This window comes from Dipteris shenzhenensis, chromosome 20 (genome assembly GCF_047967505.1).
Source record: "Dipteris shenzhenensis isolate YYH24624 ecotype China chromosome 20, Dip_SZ_1.0, whole genome shotgun sequence".
In the NCBI taxonomy this organism is placed as follows: domain Eukaryota; kingdom Viridiplantae; phylum Streptophyta; class Polypodiopsida; order Gleicheniales; family Dipteridaceae; genus Dipteris; species Dipteris shenzhenensis.
In genome coordinates, this window is record NC_141615.1 from 53,026,931 (window position 1) to 53,050,665 (window position 23,735).

General features: G+C 43.9%; 1 protein-coding gene across 2 annotated transcripts in view; it reads right to left on the bottom strand.

Moving 5' to 3' along the window:
- Window positions 1-23,735, bottom strand: part of LOC147889838 (uncharacterized) — a 174,515-nt gene that overhangs the window by 14,963 nt on the left and 135,817 nt on the right. For both annotated transcript variants that reach the window (XM_087391646.1, XM_087391645.1), the window contains 2 exons: window positions 16,003-16,059; window positions 6,810-7,153 (listed from right to left, as the gene is read on the bottom strand). In XM_087391646.1, coding sequence (XP_087247772.1) covers window positions 6,810-7,153; window positions 16,003-16,059 — 401 coding nt within the window. The remainder of the gene's footprint in view (window positions 1-6,809; window positions 7,154-16,002; window positions 16,060-23,735) is intronic.

Below are 23,735 nucleotides of genomic sequence, written 5' to 3' on the forward strand. Positions count from 1 at the left end.
AGTGCCATCTCAACCCTGTAGTAGATTCAGAGAAGAAAGGAGAATCCTTCCATTCCCTGAAGAAAGAAGCCCTCCTAGCTGAGGCTGCACGGGAGTCCCCCTGCATACCCGTCCATACGGCCATCAGAGTGTGTACGATGTCTGTCCAGATACTAGCCAATGTGTACGAGGGATGAACCTGAGTACCCTCCATAGCCTCTGTGCATCTGGCTCTCCAGATATGCCAGGCTGCTATGCTCGCTATAATCTCCCAAGAAGTATCCACAGAGGCATGTACAGCTGTAAAAGGACGGTGTGGAACCACATCCAACGAACAGAACTCAACCCGATGACGTCGAACCGAAATGGCCCGAGAGGAGTCAAGTCCCTCATAGAAAACCTGAGGTCCTATAAGAGAAAGCCAAGCCACCGAGCCCCAAGTCATAAAAAGTGGGGAATGGGCAAAGTGACTGAAGATCCTGGCTATCCCCATCCAAATCAATCTCGCCTGTCTGCAATCCCATAAGCAATGCTGAATAGACTCCGAAGCAGAAAGGCAACGAGGGCAAGTAGGGTCGGCTCCGAATCTGGACCTCCAAGGGTTCACTGCAATCCCTCCATGGATAGAAAGCCAAAAGAAGATAGTGATCTTTCTATTCCTGTGGGATTTCCAGAGCCTCCTCCAGAAGTACCTCTGCTGATCTGCAGTAATACCAAAAGTCTCCCAATGAGGAACTCTGGAGGGTCTCCAGCCTCTACTACTGAGCTGAAATCTCCTGGCATTACTGACCGTGTAACGAAAGAAGGGGATGGTCTTCTCTCGATGCCCCGCGTCAATCCACTCCCACTCTCCGGGGTCCCACTGTAAATACCTGATGGGAACTCCTCCATAGAGCCAGAGCCTCCAAGACCCGGTGGAGAGTAACTGGGGGTCAGGGTCTAAGAACCACTCTGAATCTGATCCCTGCATCAAAAGGCCTACAACCCTGATAGGCTGAAAAGCAGACTCAAGCAAGATGTCCTCTGTAGAAATGAGCAATCTGCCACCATCCTGGACACTGAAAACCAAAGCATCCTCCTGTGCATCTCGGAAGGCTAAGACCTGAAGTGGAACCCCGCCTCTCGAGAAAGTACCTGCCCAAGTGGAGGAAGTGAGAGGCATATCATCTGTGTCTATCCAAGCCTCTGGAAGGGCTGTCTCAATCTGCAAGATCCTCCCTGCACTCCCTCTGAGATGTCCTGTCAACCTTGATTTGGTTTCCTCTGGAAGCCTACGGAAAGCTTTCCAAGATCCCAAAGAAGAAGTAGGTCCCCTCTCCCACCTGGCCCACTGCATGTAGAGTGAGGCACCCAGTGGCCTGCCAAGATCATCTAAAATACTGTCGTTCCACATGATGGGCTGCCTATCAATCTCTTCCCGGGAGGGAAATGGAGGATATTGATTATGGTGATTATGGAATTCCGTATGCGGAATTCACTAAACTTGAAACTCGAACACAAAATATAGAAACACAGTTAGGGGTTATCAGTGAAACATTTAAAACCCTAGCTGAAGCTATAACTAAGATAGCCGATTCTCAATCGGTATCTATTACTGAAAAATCATCGATTCCTCCTAATCAAGTTGAGAGGTCTACCTCTCGACTTAGAGAAACCTCGAACATCCTAAAGGACTTAAAACCACCCATTTTCAATGGGGAAGAAAAGGAACGTAATAAAGATGCGATCAATACGTTCTTGCAATAATGGCAAGACTTTCATCGACTCAAGAACACACCTCCTAAAAATCAAGTCGTGAAAGCAAGTCTTTTCCTTGGAAATAAAGCCTATAAATGGTGGAGAGTGATAAAATTCCTAGATATTGGACTGAGTTTGAACAAGCCTTCCTAAAAGAGTTTTTACCCGAAAATAAATTAGAAAGAGCGTGGGAGGCCTGGGACAATTGCACTATGGGTAAAAACACTCTAGTCCAATACATAGCGAATTATAGGGGGGCAGTCCTTAAGCTGAAGGGAATTGATGAATTCCAAAAGATAAGGAGTTTCGTGAGAGGTCTCAAAGACACTTATAAGGTTGAGGTGAAAAGAAATTCTCCAAAAACCTTTGAGGAAGCCATTAAGTATGCCCAAATATATGATGATACGACGGGAAATTCAGAATTGGAACTTCGGAGCAAACAGGTTTTATTCCAAAGTTCAGTAAATTTTCCAATTTGAAAAGGAAGGGGCACTTTAAGGAGGAGGTTCCTCAGGCACCACCTAAGAAACCTCAAACACAAAATTATCCTCTCTTGAAGAAAGAGGATTATGAAAGGGCCACGCAAGAAAATCTTTGCTTCAAATGTTTGGGCAAAGACCATGCTGCTTGGAACTGTCCTAAAAATAAACCAGCGGGAGCTAAAGCCCCAAATAGACCTCCACAAAAACAAGTGCATGCGGTGCAAGTGTTACCGCTTAATGGTACTGAAAAGTACACTGAGGTAGAGGTCTATCATGAGGATAGCACCCACATGTGCTGTCTATCATCGGCAATGTGGCAGCCCACCTTTGGTCCTCATGATTTGATGAGGATGCATGGAAAAATTAAGGGGCAAAGAGTAAGAGTGATGGTTGATGATAGTGCAACACATAATTTCTTAATCTACTCATTAGTTAAGAAATTAAAATTGCCTGAGAGTCCCAGTGCCCATAAATATGTGGTCTCTTTGGCGAAGGGTAGTGATAAAAAAGTTTGGGACACCATGATATATGGTGTAGAGATGGATATTCAAGGCTATCAAGATGCCTTGGATTTCCAAATCGTGCATCTCGACCGAACAGATGTAGTGCTTGGTCGAGAATGGCTGTATAGTCTTGGGCATAGCTTACAGAGGAGTTATCTTAATAACTCCATTATGTTTGAAAAAGAGGGTAGAGTCTTTCAGATTCAAGGAGAACATGATGTGCCTAACTCTCCTCTTATTTGATCGATGGAATTGGAATGACTACTACACCAAGAAGAATGCAAGGTATATCTTTCTGAACTCACTCTCATTGGTGATTTTATGTCTTCTGTATCGAAAAGAAGTAATGTTGTTTTTTGTAATGTTAAAAAGCATAAATCTTCTTTCAAAGATTTAATGTTTGAATTTAAAGATGTTTTTTCGTCTGATTTACCTGATGGTTTACCTCCTGAGAGAGAAGTAGATCATAAAATAGATTTAATTCTTGGATCTACCCCTGTTTGTAAACCCCCATATAGGCTTAGTCAAACGGAGGAACATGAGGTCGAAAGATAGTTAACGGAATATCTTAGAAAGGGCCAAATCCAAACAAGTAGTTCACCTTGGTCTGCACCAGTTTTACTAGTAAAGAAAAAAGATGGTACTATGCGTTTATGCATAGATTACCGAGCACTAAATAAAATCACCATAAAAAATAAGTATCCTATGCCTCGCATTGATGAGCTCTTTCATCAATTGCAAGGGGCAAAATACTTTACTAAAATTGATTTAAGATCAGGATATCATCAAGTATGAATTAGGGAAGAAGATGTCCCTAAGACATCATTTCGTACTAGGTATGGGCATTATCAATTTAAAGTAATGCCATTTGGATTAACAAATGCTCCAGCAACTTTCATGACACTTATGAATAGTGTCTTAAGGCCATATCTAGGGAAATTTTCTGTAGTATTTCTAGACGATATCCTTATTTATAGTAAAACCAGAAAAAAACATTTGGAACATTTGCAAAAAGTGTTCCAACTGCTTAGAGATAATTCACTCTTTGCAAAAGAATCCAAATGTGAATTCTTTGCAAAAGAAGTGAAATACTTGGGACATATAATATCCCAAGAAGGGGTTCGTATGGACCCTGACAAAGTAAGGGCCATATTGGAATGGCCACATCCTACAAATCTAGAAGAATTACAGATATTCTTAGGTTTGTCAAGATTCTATAGAAGATTCATCCAAGATTATGCTAAGATTGCTGTTCCGATGACGGACCAGCTTAAGGGGAAGGGAAGCACCTTTATATGGGATGAACCTCAAAAGAGAAGTTTTGAAAAATTAAAGGTAGCTATAGCGGCAGCTCCTGTCTTAAAAGTAGTGGATCCCAATGAACCATTTGTGGTTGAGACAGATGCCAATGATTTTGCTGTTGGGGCAGTACTTATACAAAAAGGTCGACCAGTAGCTTTTGAAAGCAAAAAGCTAGATCGTGCCCAACGGAATTACTCGGCATATGAGAAGGAACTATATGCTATAGTCTATGCTTTAAAGAAGTGGAGGCACTATTTATATGGTGCAAAGTTTGAGATCATCTTTGATCAAGAAAGCATTAAATGGATTTGTAATCAGCCAGAGCTTAAAGGTAGAAAAGCCAGATGGACTGAGTTAATGCAAGAGTTTGATATACAATTGACATATAGGAAAGGGAAGTTTAATGTGGTAGCAGACTCTCTTAGCCGAATGCCAATTGTTAATGAATTGAGTTTTACTCAATTTCAGAATGATTTCCTAGAGTCCTTAAAAGGGAAATGTGAATTTGATCCTCACTTCTCTGAAATATGGAAAGCAATTAAAAACAAGGATTCAACTAATCGAGAGGCTTTCACTGAGGAGTCGCATGGAAATGGCGACACACCACAGGTTGGTGATAAAGGACTCAAGTGGAGAAAATATACTATTGAAGATGGCTACCTACTCTACAAGGGCAGAGTATGTGTCCCGGATGATAATGACATTAGGCACCAAATCCTACACCCATTGGAGATTCCATCTGGCAAATGGGAAAGTATCTCCATGGATTTCATTGTGGGACTACCTAGGACACAGAGGGGGCACAACTCTGTGTGGGTAATTGTGGATCGGTTGACCAAGATGGCTCATTTTGTTCCTGTCAGTGAAGATGTTAAAACTCCAGAATTAGGTAGGCTATTTGTGGAGCATATCTATAGACTGTATGGGCTACCCGCCGGTATTGTTAGTGACCGGGATAGAAAATTTAACAGCCATTTTTGGAGGGCTGTGTTTAAGAGACTGGAAACTTCATTGAATATGAGCACTGCGGACCATCCACAGAGTGATGGTTAAACTGAAAGAGTCAATCAGATCATTGAGGGTATGCTTCGAGCATATGTAAATAAACGGCAAACTAATTGGGAACAATATTTGCCCATATTAGAATTTGCATATAACAGTGCCAAACATTCAGCTACAGGTTTTAGTCCATTCATGATGATGTATGGATTTCAACCTAGAGCCCCAATGACAGTGGGACTTGAAAAAGAGAAGGTTCAAGCGGCCAAAGACTTTCTTGAGGATATGAATCAAATGCTTAAGTTAGCTAAAGATAGCATAAGAAGAGCTCAAGATAGAGCACGAAGTTATGCAAACCCCCACCGTAGAAAGTTGGAGTTTGAAGTAAATGAGAAAGTCTACCTTAAGGTACCTGAATCTTCAGAATCTCTAAAAACAGGTAAATGTCCGAAGTTGTCTCCTAGGTATTGTGGACCATTCATAATACTTAAGAGGATTGGAGAACTTGCTTACAAATTAGCCTTACCTGAGGGCTGTAGAGTACATCCAGTTTTTCATGTTAGTAGGCTAAAAAGAAAATTAGGAGATAATGATAATCTCATTGGAAATGAAGTCCTAGTTGAACTTATTGAACCCGCATCTTTACCACATGAACCAGAAAAAATTTTAGATATACAAGAAGAAAGAACGCGACATACTATATGGAACGAATGTCTAGTTAAGTGGAAAGATAGATCTGAAGAGAGTTCAACATGGGAAAAGATAAGCAGTCTCCAGAGGAGGTTTCCCAATTTTGTTTTCGAGGACGTAAACCATTCTTAAGGGGAAGGGAATGTTACGTCAGCCATAATCCCGGTATTATCTAGTGTGGTTACGGTGAAGTTGGAAACCAAGGGGCTCGACAGTGCTTGCATCAATATGGAGTGCGATATTAAGGTCTAAAGGGAACTAGGGTTCTAAGGTCTTTTATGGTGGACATGTGGCACCCAATTGGACTCCGAGTGGCAAGCACTGGATTCAGGGGAGATTTCTAGAGATAGGCTCCAAAAAGAAAGAAAAGGGAGGGAACTCGAAGAGGAGTTGAGGTACGAGGGCACTCACGGAATCGTGGTTGGGTGGAAGAGACTTTGGATGAGCCCTTTTTGTGGGAATGTAACACTCTCCCTCTTCGGGGCATCTCCCTGCAGCAGCTCTCCCTCCTTGGTGCGACTCCCTGCAGCAGCAGCTCTTTCTCCATGCAGCTCCCTATACATGCATCTTCTATAACACCCGCAACCAGCCTACACAAACTGTCCACAACTACATTGCCCTATCTCTTGCTAACTCTTCAACACGGGTGATATCAAACACATGGCTCTCGAGTCTCAAGTTAAGCTTAATCAAATAGAAGGGTGCACCCTGTATCTCGTTTAAACCTACAAATTTATAAACCTAAGACTGATGATTGACAACTGAGTATGATGACTAATACTAAATAACCACTCATGCTAACACTGGCTAGTGCCTCATGCCGACTGATGATTAACACTTGCATTGGCTAACTACTAACGCTGACACCAATACTGACTAACGACTGATGCTAACTGACTAACGCTGACATTGAAACTTAAATGACATACATTGCTAATAGAAACCTCGAAAATCAATGAAAGTAAACAGCCATGCACACTTACAAAAGCTTAACTTTTTCAACAAAAATCTCTCTCACCAAAGTCTAAATTCCTTTAAAATGTGCAACTGCCTGATAGAAATATTTTAGATGGAAAGCTAAAGAGAAGTAGCTAAACAAATTTTCTGAAAGTTGTACCTCCCAAGTATTGTTCACAAGAGAAACAAGATCGTATGTGACAGGCTGATCAGGAGAAATTCGGCGTGAACCTGTTTCGGGATCAATTTGTACATTTCCTGTGCAACCAGTAAAATTTGGAGATCCAATTCCAGATCCGTTTAATGCTAATAGCACAGTTGACGCATTCACTTGTAAATTGGAGCTCACAAGGGTATCCACAATCTCGAAAAAAACCGCCACCGTGTCAATCAAATGGGTCACATACGCACGAGGCCTAGCCATACTCAATGGCAAGCCTGGATAAGCCTTCTCCTTCCAATAATCAAAGAATTTTTGACACTGAGGAGTTCCAATGTCCCCACCTGCATTTATGAACCATTGATGTAGAATCCTAACGTTAGTCACAACAAAAGCTTCTATTGTTAAAAACACCAATACATAATGCCAGTACGTCCACAAATGTAATAATATAATGGCCCTATCTCAGCTAGACATATGAAACAAACTAACACCCGAGATATAAAGAAAAACAAAAATATGCATATGCCAGTACGTCCTGTCCACCGATGGAAGAATCCAATTCCTGTCAGGATTGCTGGCTTTGTGGATCATGAAGCGGGCTTGCAGTGGTGTTTAGACCCCAACCCTCTGCTCTTGGCCTTGCGATCCTGAAGATTGTGGTTATATGGAGGTGCATCTATGAGGTGCTTACAGTGGGACCCAGGAGAGTGGGAGTGGCTTCAGATGCATCTGCTTTCAGTGTTGATGAAACACTGAACACATGGTATTTTGACAGCGGTTCATCCAAGCACATCACTTCGAGGAAGTGTCTCTTTACTTCCTTGAATCCACCCCCTGTTGGTAAGAAAGTCACTTGTGCCAATTGATGGCTCAATTTTCAGACTTTCTGATGTTTTATATGTGCCTGGCATAACCAAAAATCTCCTTTCAGTGTCCACTCTTAACAGAGATGGATTTCAGGTCATCTTTGAGGATGACAAATGTGCTGTCCGGGACAGGGAAGCTAACTATGCCTTAATGTTATCTGGTACTCTGCTGCGTGGGCTTTTTCAGCTTGATATTTTTCAGAAAAGAGCAGCTCATGCTTTGGCAATTTCTTCCCCTACAGTTGCCATGCAAAATGCAGAATTATGGCATGCCAGATATGGCCACATGCATTACAACAGCTTGATGACACTTCAGAAATTTTCAATGGTTGATGCATTGCCACCTCTTGAGATACCTCCTCCACATGCTTGTGAAGGGTGCATTTTAGGTAAAATGCATAGATTTCCCTTCAAGAAGGATGGTTCAGTTAAAGCTGTTCGCAAATTGCAGCTTATACACAGTGATGTCTGTGGTCCCATGAGGACTCCTTCATTGGGTGGTCATCTCTACTTTGTCACATTTATTGATGACTACTCCAATTTTACTTGGGTTTATGGGCTGAAAAAGAAATCTGAAGTGTTCACAGTGTTTAAACACTTTTCAGCCATGGTTGAAAATGAAACCGGGCTCAAGATACAGATATTACGCACGGATAGAGGTGGGGAATACCTATCTGCAGAATTTGATGCTTTCCTCAAACAAAAGGGTATTGTGCATCAGCTCACAGTCAGGCTGACCCCTCAGCAAAATGGCAAAGCTGAGAGGAAAAATAGAACCCTCATGGAAATGGACAGATGTATGCTGAAAAGCAAACACATGCCTCATAAATTCTGGTTAGAGGGTTTGATGTGTGCCAATTACATTTTGAACAGGGCTCCCACTAAGGCTTTAAAAACAAAAACTCCTTTTGAGGTCTGGAATGACAGGAAGCCTTCAGTGGATCACTTCCGAGTCTTTGGATGCCTTGCCTATGCACATGTGCCAGTTGAATTTAGGCACAAATTGTCAGATAAAGCCATCAAATGCATATTTGTTGGATACAGTGCAGAAAGCAAGGGGTATCGTCTCTACAATCCTGCTACACGCAAAATCATTGTAAGTAGAGATGTGATATTTTCTGAAAATTCAGCTTACACTCAGGCTGATTTTCAAATGCCTTCACCTTCAGAAGATGTATTTCAAGGGTTGCTACCCATTGCTTTGGGTTCCCCTGCTGATTTTTCTGATCCAAATCAGAATTTACAGCAACCTTCAAATGCTTCAGTTCCGCCACGGGATGTCATGCCTCCTTCACAGGAAGTGGAACAAGTGGTACAGCAAGAAATTGCAGACATACATGCAGCAAAAACAGTCCCAAACTGGCTGTTACAGACTCTCCGGGAGAGTAAACTTGATGCCCCGTTACCTGGCAGGACTCGCAGTGCAGCAAGGCACATGGAAGGTGCTAATTCAGTAGAATCAGCATATGCAGGTACTCTCCTTGATGAAGAGGAGCCTGCCACATTTGAAGAGGCACAAGGTAATGTGCATTGGATGAATGCCATGCACGATGAGTTGCAGTCCATTGCCAAAAATCAGACTTGGGATGTTGTGGACTTGCCACAGGGTAAACATGCTATTGGCACACGATGGGTATTTAAAGTCAAACGGAAGCCAGATGGCTCCATTGACAGATATAAAGCCAGGCTGGTTGCTAAAGGCTATGCTCAGAAAAAGGGCATAGATTATGAGGAGACTTTTGCTCCTACATCCCGAATGACCACCATCCGATCAGTAATTGCAATGGCTGCACATTTTGAGTGGAATGTTCATCAGTTGGACATCAAAACAGCCTTCTTAAATGGGGACTTGCTGGAAGAGGTGTATGTCAAACCACCTCCGGGTTTTGGAATTACAGCAAATGCACTTCAAGTCTGCAAGCTTAATAAAGCTTTATATGGGCTGAAACAGGCCCCTCGTGCATGGTATGCCAAAATACATGCCTTTTTGACCAGCAAGGGGCTGCACAATAGTCCTACTGAGAGCACCCTCTACATCAAGATGGATGGGGGGGAAATATTAGTCATCCTTCTTTATGTTGATGACTTACTGCTCACAGGGTCCAATGACGACAAAATTGCAGATTTCAAAACTGATTTGCAGACCCACTTTGATATGTCAGCAGATTTGGGGCTGCTTCATTTTTATTTGGGGATCCAGTTCTCTCATGAGAAACGTGGCACTGTTATGTCTCAGTCCAAGTATGTTCAGAAACTTTTGGACAGATTTAACATGCAAGAGTGTAAGCCCATATCTACTCCTATGGAACCGGGGCTGAAACTCACAATGCATGATGCAGGAGAATCAGTTGATGCCACATTTTACAGTCAAGCTGTTGGATGCCTCATATATCTCTGCAATACTAGGCCTGATATTCAGTTTGCAGTATCTCAGGTGAGCAGGTATATGCACAGCCCTAAAACTATGCATTGGCAGGCAGTTAAGCGCATCTTCCGTTATTTGCAAGGCACCAAGTCTTTTGGCTTACTATTTCCCAGGGGGGGTGACTTGCAGATGCATGCCTACAGTGATTCAGATTGGGCTGGTGATTATGACACTAGGCAGTCCACTAGTGGCAATTGTTTCTTTTTGGGAAAATCTTGCATTTCATGGCTAAGCAAGAAACAATCTACAGTGGCTACCTCATCATGTGAAGCTGAGTACAGGGCAGCTTTCACAGCAACAGTGGAATGTGTCTGGCTGAGACGTTTATTTGCTGATCTTCATCTGTCTTTGGAGGGTCCTTCTCCAATTCTCACTGATAGTCAGAGTGCCATTGCAGTGGCAAAGAATCCAGTGTTTCATGCTCGCACGAAGCACATTGAGGTTCACTATCACTACGTCAGAGAGAAGTTACATGCAGGAGAGATCAGTATGATCTTTGTGTCCACACATGACAACGTTGCAGATATCTTCACCAAAGCACTACCACGTGAGAAGTTCGAGGCATTTCGCAGTGCCCTGAACTTATATCCGTTTGGTGATTGATCAGCCTTGTACATGACATTGGCACTGCAGGGGGGTGTTGGAATTATATCTATAATTCAGCAGTGACCAATGTAATATAATAAGTTAGTTAAGGGCACTTTTCCCTCTTTTAGAGGTTTTTCCCCCTAACTGCAGTTAGTTCACTAACTATGGTTAGTGACTACTAAGGTTTTGTCACTATGACAAAACCTTATCTACACTACTTTGTGTTGTACTCTTTTACACTCTATTGAGCAACTACAGCTTCCAAGCTTTCGACTCTCTCACTCTCTCTAGCTCTCATTCTCTCCGTTTTCTTCAAGAAAGAGTGAAGTGTTTTTCTTCTTGCTCAGGTTTTTTTCGGCGCAAGAATTTTCCTTCACCAGTTTTTTCTTCATCTCAAAAGACAAGTTATAGCAGTAACAGGAAGATGTGGGATACGAAAGTTCCACTGCACACTCTTTGCTGGCGATCCCACCCTTCACGAAGTCAAGCATGGGATTGGATGCTCTCTGATTTACCTCCTGATCTCTCCAAGAAATTATTCAAATTCTGGTTTTTGAGTAGAGGCTTCTTTTAGGTGGTTTTTGATTCGGCACACATCGAAGCACAAGTGCTTCAGGCCAGCCCTCTAGTTTTGTCCTCTAAGGTGGTGTTCCTCTCTTCTTATACCTTGGGTTTCGACCCATTAGAGGATGACTTCTTTGTTTATGAGGTTTCTGGACCTTCCTCACACTTATCTGAGCTCCTTTGCACCATTGGGACATCGTTTAGAGTGGTCAGAGAGATTCCTCCTCTCCCTAGTTTGCCCTCTACAGCAGCAAAGACATTCAGGTATGATAGAGACCCTCGGGTTAGGTTTTTTCTTTCTGACCCTAACATATCTGACGATTACATCAGGCTTCAGACACCAAATGGCTCCCTCTTCAATAGAGGATCAAGATTACTGGTCATTGAGATCCATGTCGCATTTGCAAACTTTTTGTGTATTTTGTCGAGGATTTCCCAAAGAAGAAAATGAAGCCCAAGAAGAAAAGAAAGATAGCTCAACCCCCTCGAGAAGATCTTTCCTTGGGGCCTTCTTCTCTGTCACAAATGGATAGTACTTAGAAATGCCCGGTGTGCTATTCATGCTCCTTCGGATTAGGAGTCCCGTATGCTTTCTCAGACTCCTCATTAGCCACTCTCTCCTTCAGCTGAGCAGGTTCTTCCACGCAATGGAGGATTTGGTTTATGTGGCACACATATAACCAGATTTTCAGACAATGCTACCAGAGTGGACACTGCATTTTCTTCTTTGGCTGCCCCAGTTGGGGCTAGTATCATAAGAATTTCATCTCCTTTTCAGCTCATGCAATGCAATGCAATTACTCCTTTGGTTGATTGTGGAGAATTTTCTGAGTTGGTGCCTTCCACTTCTGTTGATACTCCAGCTCACTTTTTAGGCCCATTCCCATGTCGTCCTCCGTTATGATTTAATTTGTTGCAGTGGACAGATGAGATCATTTGCACTATTGGGATCAAACAAGGGTGTCCTTTATCACCCACCCTATTTGGCATCTACATTGACAAGCTTGAGAAGGATATGCAGACACGGGGGGGGGATGGATGCTCTCTTGCAAGCACACTGATCCGGATATTGATATATGCAGATGACGTGGGACTTTTGCTTCATCAGCAGAGGGCCTCCAGAGACACCTTGATGCACTACAATCCTTTTGTGAGTCCCATGATTTGAAGGTCAACCTTGGTAAAACCAAGGTCATGATCTTCAATACATCTCGAGCCGTTATGCACCGGGAGCATTTCACGTTTCACGGGTCGCCTGTTGAAATTGTTTCGTCATATACATACCTTGGGGTAATCTTCTATGGACCTATCTTCACTATAAGACCTGCGATGCAAGCCAGTTTGAGCAGGGGATATGCTTCATTCGCCAGATTAGAGAGGCAGTGCTTCCTCTCACACTTTCAGGATCTGCGGATCAAGGGATTGTTGTTTGACTCCTTGGTCTGTCCAGTGGGGATGTACGGCAGCCCTTGTTGGGGGCCGGATCTGTCAAATATAGAGTGGGATCGGGTGGAGCAGCTACAAGTTCTCATGCTATCGCAGATGATCCGCGGTAATCTGCATGTCCCTCACCAGATCATAGAGGCTGAGTTTGGGTGCTTTCCACTACAACTGGATGCAGCATTTTAGGTTATCGCATACCTATACCGGGTCAAGGGGTACAAGTATTGCACTTCTGGACGCAGCAAATTACCCTCGCTAGCATTGTCCTCTTCTATGGCACTATCAGCAGCTGCAGATGACCAGAGATGCTAGTATGCACACACAAAGAGATGGTTTGAGCGACTGGGACTCCACATGGATAGACTCCCTCCCTTCCAGTATAGCAGTTACGGGCTGTTTTCTGCTTTTGTCACACAAGGTCAACCAAGTCATCCACGAGGATCTCTAATAGCTACACACATTCTAGACCAAGTTGGGGCCAAGAGAGCTTCTGGAAAAGAAAGACAAATATGCATATTATTTTATTATGCAAAATGTGCAAGATGTCATGCTTGGACGGCTCAACATAATGAAGACATCCAAAGAAGCATGGGATATGTTCACATCTCTTTATGAGTCTAAGAACACATCCAGGATTCTCACACTGAGAAACTAGATTTACCAAAGTTTTCGCAATAGGAATGAAACTAGTCATGCTTATGTACAAGATTACAACAATCAACTTGCAGCAACGACTATGGATCCCGCAGAGATGGTTCAAGTCACCCTGAATGGACTAAGAAAGGGATACAAGAATCTAGTCCAGAGTATTGTCATTCAAAGGCAAGTACCAGCACTAGAAGCATACAATCAGTGTTACTTTTGGTGAAGAATTGAGGACTCATGCCATTTTAGCATGAAAACGTCATTCCAATGATCAAGCATTCACAGCCTCAGACAGAGGTAGAGGCAGAGGAAGAGCATCTTAGAAAAATGGTCATCAACATCATCAACAATATCCACGGCAGCATCACCATCAGCATCCAAGCGAAAATCACTCCAATAGAGGGAGATTTCAAGGAAGAAAGAAAGAAAGACAGATGTATTAACGTCTGCAGGAGGCCTCGCGGGCCTACAAGACAAAGTGCAAAACAAAATTCATGACTTCGGGATCAGTGGCATGGTTATCTTACTGGCCCTCATGTGTTTTTCAAGGGATATGACTCAGACTCACACTCAGCCTTCATTATACGATAGCACTCTGTGGAGTCATGTTCTCTCCAAGATGTTCCCTTCACTCCTTTCAGAGCTGCTCATGCTCCGTAGACACATCATGGGAGATTCTAGCTAGCATTACAGCTGGGCATATTTGGAGGGCCAAGTGTACAGAGGCGATGGAGGGTTCCCAGGTTCACCCTTCCCAGTCTATGGCCAATATATGGACTGATACTATACACACTGATGGCCAGTATATGGACTGATACTATACACACACTGATGGCCATCTGGGTGAGTATGCACAGATCCTCTAGAGCAGCTACAGCTAGGAGATATACTTTTTTCAGAGTTTGGAGAGGATCTCCTTTCTTCTCTTAGTCTCCTTCAGGGTTGAGGTGGCATTTTCAGCCTCCACCTTGGATTTTTGTTGAGCTGGTTTTTTTTCTCATGCATGGCATGATGTCCTCCCGCATTAGAGCTTGCTTTTGTGGTTTTCATTCATAGTTAATGAAGTAATATTTTTGAAAACAAAAAGGTGCTAAGCCAAGAAGTAACTCATACAAGCCGCTATGGGCTGAAGCAAAAGGCTCAATAAGGCCCTTGCCGAAAGCTAAAGTGCTAAACTAGTGAACAAAATAGTAGAGTAGCAAAATAGTAGAAGAGTATCAGGTGCTCAGAGCTAACGCTCCTAGTACACGCCCAATTTCCATATATCCAGGTACCCTGGTGGCTCTCATGGGATGTGAGAATGTATCCACAAACTTGTCAAACATTCAGTGCAACTACTGTCGTAAGTTTGGACACTATGAAAGAGACTGCCACAAAAGAAGCAGTATGATCAAGGAGGTCAATCTAGCAGCAATAGAGGGAATTTCCGTGGAAGAGGAAATCATTGTGGTGAACATCAAAATCACAGTCATTATGCCAATGAACCTCACACAATGTATCTTGGAAGTGAGGATATGCAAAAGATTGACACAGTGTATATTGACATTGATTGTGAATCCAAGGGGGAATGTAGTTATCAAGTTGACCATACAGATCAAGATCCTTGGTATATTACAAATGATGCATCATATCGACTACAAATGCACAATGAACCCAAATATAGCAAACCAACGAGCTTCAGCCCCATCCTATGTGGCACACTTGACAGTGTAAACACATGCACCACATGCAATACAGTGTAAACACATGCACCACATGCAATACTTGCATCTAATCGGCTGCCCTAGAGTGAGTGAGATGGTGGTGAGTGAATGTATGTGTGACACATGGCAAGCCCACACGAGATAGACCAATATAATGGTTAATCTTAACCCAAAATTACCCCAAGGGTAATTTAATGAACTAAGTCTATAGTTCATCGTCTTTTCCAACAGACCCTTAGTAAGAAGTCCACAAGGACCACAATGCTCCTATGAATAGTAACTACTTTGTATCTGATCCTTTCACAAGCGTGGTAGTGTTTCCTTTTTCCCCAGAAAATTAAAATGTAGACCTCAAAACTTCAAACACTAATTATCCTCAAATCAAAATACAAAAAAGCCTAGTTATCTACAATTAGCAATGAGATAGCAAGATGCAAGTTTCAAATTCGAATCTATCAACTTGTAGCTGCAAAATGGCTACTCCACTGTTATTTTCTCATCTTGTTTTTTTTTGGACAACACTACTTTTTGCCATGTGTCATCTTTCCACAATATTTTTCATCTTTCACCCGTTGATGCTTGTGCTTGCTTAGTCTCTTTAGGCTTTCAACTATGTACTTTCTCGTTGATATGTGTAGTGTCCAAATATATGGTTGGGCTCAATCATTGCAACTTTACTCTTCTTTCCTCATCCTAAAGTGTAGCCAATAATTGATTCAAATACATGCTGTCAACTAACCTAAGCAGCTTTACAATCCTAGAGTTCAAACTTGCAAGCATTGATATACAGTTTTATATGATGATAGACTTGATACATTGAGATGCCACACGGTTTCCTATAGTTTTCATAACATATTGAATATAGAGAGAGAAACAAAAAGCACCAAAACATAAATGTATGCAGCTCCAAAATAGATCTCAATGGCTTTGATATTATACAAAATCAGTTGAATCACCATATGGGGCAATGCCGATTTCTCCTTGAAGAGACGCTACCAACTCCAAAGAGGCACCTACACAAGCAACAAGGCACTCAAAAAATATAGGCAATTCGCATACTACTTGTACCAAAAAATATGCAAATTAAGGCATGCAAGCTCTCTCTCTCTCTCTCTCTCTCTCTCTCTCTCTCTCTCTCTCGTCTCTGCTCTCTGCCCGCCCCACCGGGGTTACCGTTGCCCTCATCCACAGAGCCACCCGCCGCCCCCGACAACCGAGCTCCACTAGGCCGCGTGACGTCAAAGGCCAATCATCTATCGCAGGGTTTTTTCCAGCCTCCCATTTGACGGCCCCTCTATGATTGGTCTCTGATGATCACCACCTGCACATATATATTGTATCTCCCCCCTCTGCCCCATTTTTGGTGCCCCCCCCTTCTTTTTTGTATCATCGGGAGGTAGACACATATTTTTTGTATCAGAACTAGACACACCGTCCTTCATAACCTCTTTCCCGTTTTGAGACCGCCACCGTTATGCTCATTGTATCAGTTGTCTTTAGTCTCATAGACCTTCACAAGTTGAAGGTCGTGCTTTACCAAAAAAGCCACACCAGAAAAGGACTGCTCTCCAGCATAGAAGATATCATAATGGCCTATCTGACCAGCATACATATGCTGATTATGCTCTTGCAAAGCAACTATATCAGGCTGCAATTCCCTGATATACATCCAGACCAGTTTCCATTTGCGACCATCACACATTCCCTGTACATTGAGAGTAACACACTTCAGATGATCAAGCATATTTACAGTTATGGGACAAGTATGTACAGCAACTAACAGGCTGTCTACGTCTGCATTTCCACCCTCCGGACCTCTACCCTAGCATGAAGCATCAGCCTGAGGAGAGGACAAAAGTGCAGCAACTTCTTCTTCAGGAAACAAGGTCTTTAAATAAAAATATATAAAGTAGTTGCATCTTGTGTTAAAACGTGCCTCGCTCTCATAAACCGTGTATTGTTGGTTTACCTGAACAGTGGATACACGGGAGTGAGTTGCTTTAATTCCAGCTATGTATGTATATCGTCGAGGAAACCAATCTTCGTGTCGTTGGAAGTGCTTGGTCTACTTAGATGTGTTATGGATCGGACCATGCATATGGGACCAATAGTAGGGAGCGGAAATCAGGGGGATTCCGCCTTAAGCAAGAGGCCGTCGACTAGCAGTTATCAGAACTGACGATTGGCTAGCCTTGTAATGATGAACGGCGATCAAATAGTGATCTTCCAGTTGAGTACCAGGAAGAAAATGCTAGGAGTGTTGTAGCACTCAAGGCAGTCCCTCAATCTCTTTGTCTCCTATTCTAAGAGTTGTGGCTCTCAATGATCGCCATGGGAGATGGATTATTGTTCAATGCCTTGTTCAAGGGGAAATTTTTGAGTTTCCCAAAGACTTTAATAAACTTTCTTTCTCTCTCTCTCTCTCTCTCTCCCTAGAAGGACATATAAATGACCATGCCGAGGCGACAGGCATGAGAGCTAGAGGGCAGGCAGGATTTCGTGCAGAGCACTCGACTCTAGATCATATCTTCACACTCAGGGCTTTGATTGAGGAGGCGAAGTCACGTAAGCAACGGCTCTATTGTTGCTTCGTGGACTTCAGAAAGGCATTTGACACTGTGCCGCGTTTCAGACTCTTCCAGCGACTCCGTGACTTGGGATTCAATGGGGAGATTCAATGGGCGATCATGGCCTTGTATGAGAGAGTCACAGGTAGAGTCAGGACACGGGCGGGGCTGTCGGGGGAAGTACGCAGTACGATAGGGGTGAAGCAGGGGTGTCCTTTGTCTCCGACACTCTTTGGTCTCTATATCGATGAGTTAGAGACTGATCCACTTTCATGACCAAGTCTGCATTGGGCTCTATCTGCTTGAGATGCCTTGACACACGAATACTCTACTACGGCAAATTAGAGAGTAGCAAGAGGCCACCAGACCAAATGATGCAGTGCACAACTACGCGTCAATGATTTTTACACGTTTGAGTCACCTCTAGGGCACAATGGGGTGCCGAAGGAGGAGCTAGAGCTGATATGCAAGCAATCAAGATCAACAGAGAGAGCCGACACGGGCCCACCGAGAGAGAGACATAGAGACCACCTATGACACGAAGAGCAACTAAAGCGCACACTATTCAGGTCTGGCCTATCACAACTTTTCTCAAGGGAGACTACCCGAGACAAGGGGTCACTCAAAACATAGCCCAACGGGTACAAAGATCGAGGAGAACATGCCCCCCTTCCCATCACAGCGTGAGACAGTGCAACAGACATAGATACGAGATATTTTCACCACTTAAAGACGAGCCACCACAACAACAGGCTTTGGTTGCTAAGTCCTAGCTCTTAGCTTGCCTCACTTCAATTTGTATTTACATTGTATTTGATACTTAATTTTGGTTCGAGTTGTTGAGCTCTTTAGATCAACATAGTACTCAGCAAGGGTCCTAGCGCGGACTTTGCTCCATCCCATTGAGGTATGAGTTTTCCCATTTGTTTTGTGTACTTTGTACTTGTACCGTAAGCCTGTGAGGCCTCCTGCGGACGTTAATACATCTAATCCTATCTACTCCCACCTCCGTCCTCCTGTTGCTGCCTACTCTCTTGTCGCCCAGCCTCTCCCTCCCGTCTCCCATTGCCGACGCTCAGCCTCCCCGTTCGTATCTCCGTACAGCCCAACCTCCCTGTCCGTACCTCCATACACTCCCTCAACCTCCATACAATCGCTTAGCCTCTCCTTTTGTACCTCCGTACAACCATCCGCTTAGCCTCTCCACATAGCCAATACTGTACAACCCGTCTGTGCAGTATAGCCCATACCGTACACCCCATCTGTACCTTCGTTGTACCTCCATCCATACCTAGCCCTAGCCCTAGACGTAGTCCTAGTCCTCCCTAGCCCCGAGTTGGGCTAAACCCCCAACCCAACCTAGGGGTTGGGTTAGGTTAGGCTAGGGGGTTCAACACACAGCCAATTATGGACTGGCCTACCCTCTCCTCCAAGTCCCCCTCAACTCCCTCATCTCCTTCAACATTCATCAACACTCGGTACTCTATAGTTGAGCCATGACATCATCTCCATATGCACGGAATTACCAACAAGAAGGCTCAAAACGACCCATCCTCAGGCAACAGGATCAGATTTTTGATCTACAGTAGGCAGTGAGAGAGCTACGATTGGAGCTAGCAGAAGTAAAGGCCCAACTTCACATTCTGGAGAGCAGGCAGTAATTGATGAGGCTCTTAAATCTTGTAAGGATTCCCCCCCTACAGTCTCTATGGTCAAAGATCTTGTTCACACTGAAGTACAAACTGCTAAGAAGGAAATGATTGTGGAAGTGGACAACAAAGCAAGTATGATATTCAAGCAAAGATTAAAGAACTGCAGCTAGTCTCTCTACAGTCAAAGATCTTGTTCACACTGAAGTACAAACCGCTAAGAGGAAATGATTGTGGAAGTGGACAACAAAGCAAGTAAGTCTGATATTCAAGCAGAGGTTAAAGAACATGAAGCTGATGTTATAATGCGCTGAAGATTAGAATAGGGGGACTCCCAAAAGATTGGTACAAAGAGGAGGACACAGTGTGTAGAATATAGACAAAGATCAAAGCAAGCTTGCCCAACATCGAATGGGTGAATGATGATGAGCAGGATGATGACAACTCCTTGCCAGCTTCTATTTTGCACTATAGAGGTCATGCAATCCTTACTCTGAAGTCAAAAGATATGCGGCTCAAGCTTCTTCGACAATCTTACAAGTTGAAGGGCACCAAAGCATGGATAGCAGAGGAGCTTACACAAGCTCAACTCAAGATTAAGGCAACTGAATTAGCTAAAGTAAGGGCTGCCAAAAAGGATGGAAAATGGGCAGTTTACCATGAGGAGCAGGACGAGGCGCAGGACCATGAGCACAGAGATAGCCCATCTTGCCAGAGAGCACCGATGGTTCCACCCCGAGGATGTACATATGACATGATCCGGCAGCACCGCAGGATGATCTTACACAGAGGCCGTACCCGTCGCTTTATTTCTAGACGACGGAGGATGATGGCAGATTTTCGGAGGAGATTGCTCCATGGAGACTTGGCACCGCCAGCAACCCATTTGACACTTGCCCAGATCTTCACACTCATGGCAGGAGGCATGGTCGATGGCCATGACTTCCATCATTTCTTTGGATCACAGACCCCTTAGGGAAGACGATGTTCCTCATATTTCATATTTTACATTTTGTATCTAGGCATTTTTGGTACTCTATTTCATTTCATTTTGTATCTAGGATTTTTGTAGCCATTTTTGGCATCTTAGCGGTATTACGATGAGGCCACCTAGTTGGCGCATCGTTGATGATGTATTTTCCTTTCGGATGATTTTGTGTCCCATAGGCCATGTATGGCCTTCCGTGGACCTTTAATAAAATTTCTTTCTTTCTTTCTTTTCTCTCTCTCTCTCTCTCTCTCTCTCTCTCTCTCTCTCTCTCTCTCTCTCTCTCCCCCCCCTTTCCTTTTCATTGTCACACCCAGATGTATTTGACTATGTATGATCAGATTTAGGACTCATCACAGGTGATGATGCTCGTTTAGTAGCTCCACCCTTACTCTGGTTTGTATCAGGTTTTCTGTCAGTCTCATACACCGATCGGTCTTCCAAAGACTCTAATAAAATTTCCATCTCTCTCTCTCTCTCTCTCTCTCTCTCTCTCCCCCCTTTCCTTTTATTAGGAGACACCTTGGCATCAAGGCTACTACACCCTACTCTCTGCTACTTCTAGAGACAGGATGCTTACCCATAGAGTTACATGCTTTAAAGAAGGTACTCAGATACATTACAAAGGTCAAAGGCATGGATGCTGAAAGGCTGCCAAAGAGGGCATGGGGAGAAAGTCAAAAGCCCCAAAAGACAAACAAGAGCAAGATCTGAGAAATTGGTTCAGGAAGTGGGAGGTAGAGGAGTACTTGAACTACTCACCAGAGGAGGTAGATGAAGATGCTTTTCATCGTGACCTGCTGAATACACTACACAGGAAATGGCAAACAGCTAAAAATAGAGATAAGTTCGAGTACTACTGCACATTTATCAACCCCCAATATTGGCCCACTTATACGGCAGAGGAGTCAGCCACGCATAAGTACATTTGCACACCTATGGCAATGCATAAGCGGGGGGCTTTGGCTTCACTTCGCACCCGATCACACCAGCTGCAAATTGAAAAAAGTTCAGCTCTCTTCTTGAGGGACATAACAGACTGGCTGATTTGCTACATAAGGCGTCACCCTCAGCTTTAGGAACATTTGTATCTAAGCTTTTCAAGCACAGAAACTCACCTAGACATAAAGGTAGTTTCTCTTATTACCCTCCCCTTTGAGGGAGGAGTCTTTATGTATGTAAGGTTTTGTATTGTTTCAGGTCCCATAGGCCGATTTTTGGTCTTCAGAGGATGATAATATATTCTTCTTCTTCTTCTTCTTCTTCTCTCACTCCCATACCTCTTCTCTATCGCGGGAATATTGCCAGATTCCACACACAGTCACATACCTTGGCAATAGAGACAGGAGCTTGGCTTAATCTACCATGACATGTCAGAGTTTGCAGATTCTCTGATTTGCAGACAGTAGAGATAGAGGCACATATAGCCCTACACTACCCCCGATATGTACACATCAGAGACGACTATCAGCACATACTGGCAGACACCACTCAGATCTCATCAGTTCTCTCCACTGCCTCTCCGGTAGCGTTGGGATCTTTTGTCACTTGTCTTTTTTTGTACCATCAAGAACATCAAAATTCTAAACCCCCCCACAGAGGAGGAGATTTTTGTACTGAGGATTAGGTCCCATGGGTCATTTTTTGGCCCCCCGAGGAAAATAATAAAATTCTACTTCTACTACTACTTCTCTCTCTCTCTCTCTCTCTCTCTCTCTCTCTCTCTCTCTCTCTCTCTTTCACTTGCATTGTATTGCGTAGCACTTAGATGATATTCGACGATGCCTCTTCTTTGTGGCACGTTGATTTTGTGCTATCTTGTATGCAGAGTTCTTGATGTCCCATGGGCCCATTTTGGCCTTTAGTGGACAATAATACACTTACTTCTCTCTCTCTCTCTCTCTCTCTCTCTCTCTCTCTCTCTCTCTCTCTCTCTCTCTCTCTCTCTCTCTCTCTCTCTCTCTCTCTGTGGACAGCCGGGATCTGTTTGTCGCAGTTTACTACTTCCCCCTTGAGATCTCCCACTTTGCCAGAGATATCCGAGGTGATGATGAGACATCCCCATTTGCTGCCCTTAATCAGTCCATCGTTGACTTCTCTAGCCGCAGAGAAGTCCTCGTAGTAGGGACTTCAACGCGAGGACAAGGGCCCGTCAGGTACCACCTCTTGACTTCAGAGATGATTCCACTCTACTGCCAGATGTTGACCTTGAGGAGGCAGGTATGCTACGGGTTTCGGCTGATAGGCGAGGTCCATTCTCATCTTATGGGCAGGCCCTATTAGACCTCGACATGATACATCATCTCATTATCTATAATGGTCTTGACAGATGGCCCGCTTCAGGTGGGTTCACATTATTTCCACATGGGGCAGGCTCCAGTGGTGTTGATTACATCATGGGATCCCCTGTCTTCACATCTCGCATTACTGACTTCACTATAGCACCTCTCCCCCCAACAGCTAATCATACATACCTTTTCGTTAGCATCTCCACCTCCCTTCGCATAGCACCTTCCACCCCACTCAATGCTTACTCCACCTACCACGATATACGCTTTCATCGGCATCACTCACCTTCTTACTCTGGCTGTTTGTACATACTTCTCGCTTATATTGACTTCATACCCCTTTTAGAGGATCGTGCTGCCCTTGTTACCTGCTCACTACACGAGGCTACCATTCACGCTTTCCCCCACACCACCCGCTCCACCCGCCCACCACCCCTTGGAACCGTACCCTGTAATAGTTGGTACGATGATGAGTGTAAGGCCTTACGCCGTCAACTCAGACTTAAAACCAAAAACAGTCTTCCGAGCGCACCGGATACGCTACGCGAATACCGTAGACTAGTACAGAGGAAGAAACTAGACTTCATTCGTCGAAACAAGGAGGAGCTACTGAACATTTTGTTTAGTAACAACTCTAAGGACTTCTGGCCGAGATTTCTAGAAGGACGTTCCCCTCCGCCACTCACTGACACTCAGATCTGCTTTGATTATGCACGCACACTTTATGACATCCCAAATTAGGCAGTCCCTAACCTCTCACACATGCGTCGTCCCACATCCTGCACCCTCTTCACTAGAGGAGGGGTAAAGGATGCCGTAATGAAACTTCATAATGGCCGAGCAAAGGATCATGAGGGGCTATGCACTGAGTTCATTGCATATGGGATTAACCTCCTAGCCCCGATCTTAACAAAGCCTTTTAATGGAGTTGTTTGTTTGGGATTTCCTGGACCATTAACACTATCTCACCCATCCACAAGGCAGGGGATCCCATGAGCCCGGAGAACTACAGGACCATTATGATTGGACATGTCATGTCCAAGATTTATGCATTAGTACTTGACTCCGAGGATAGCAGACTTGCAGAGTGTCGAGGACTTAGAGCAGCAGGACAGGCCGGATTCCAGCGTGATCATGGAACCATGGACCACATTCTCTTGCTCAGATGTATCATCGAGGAGGCAAGGTCACGGAAGC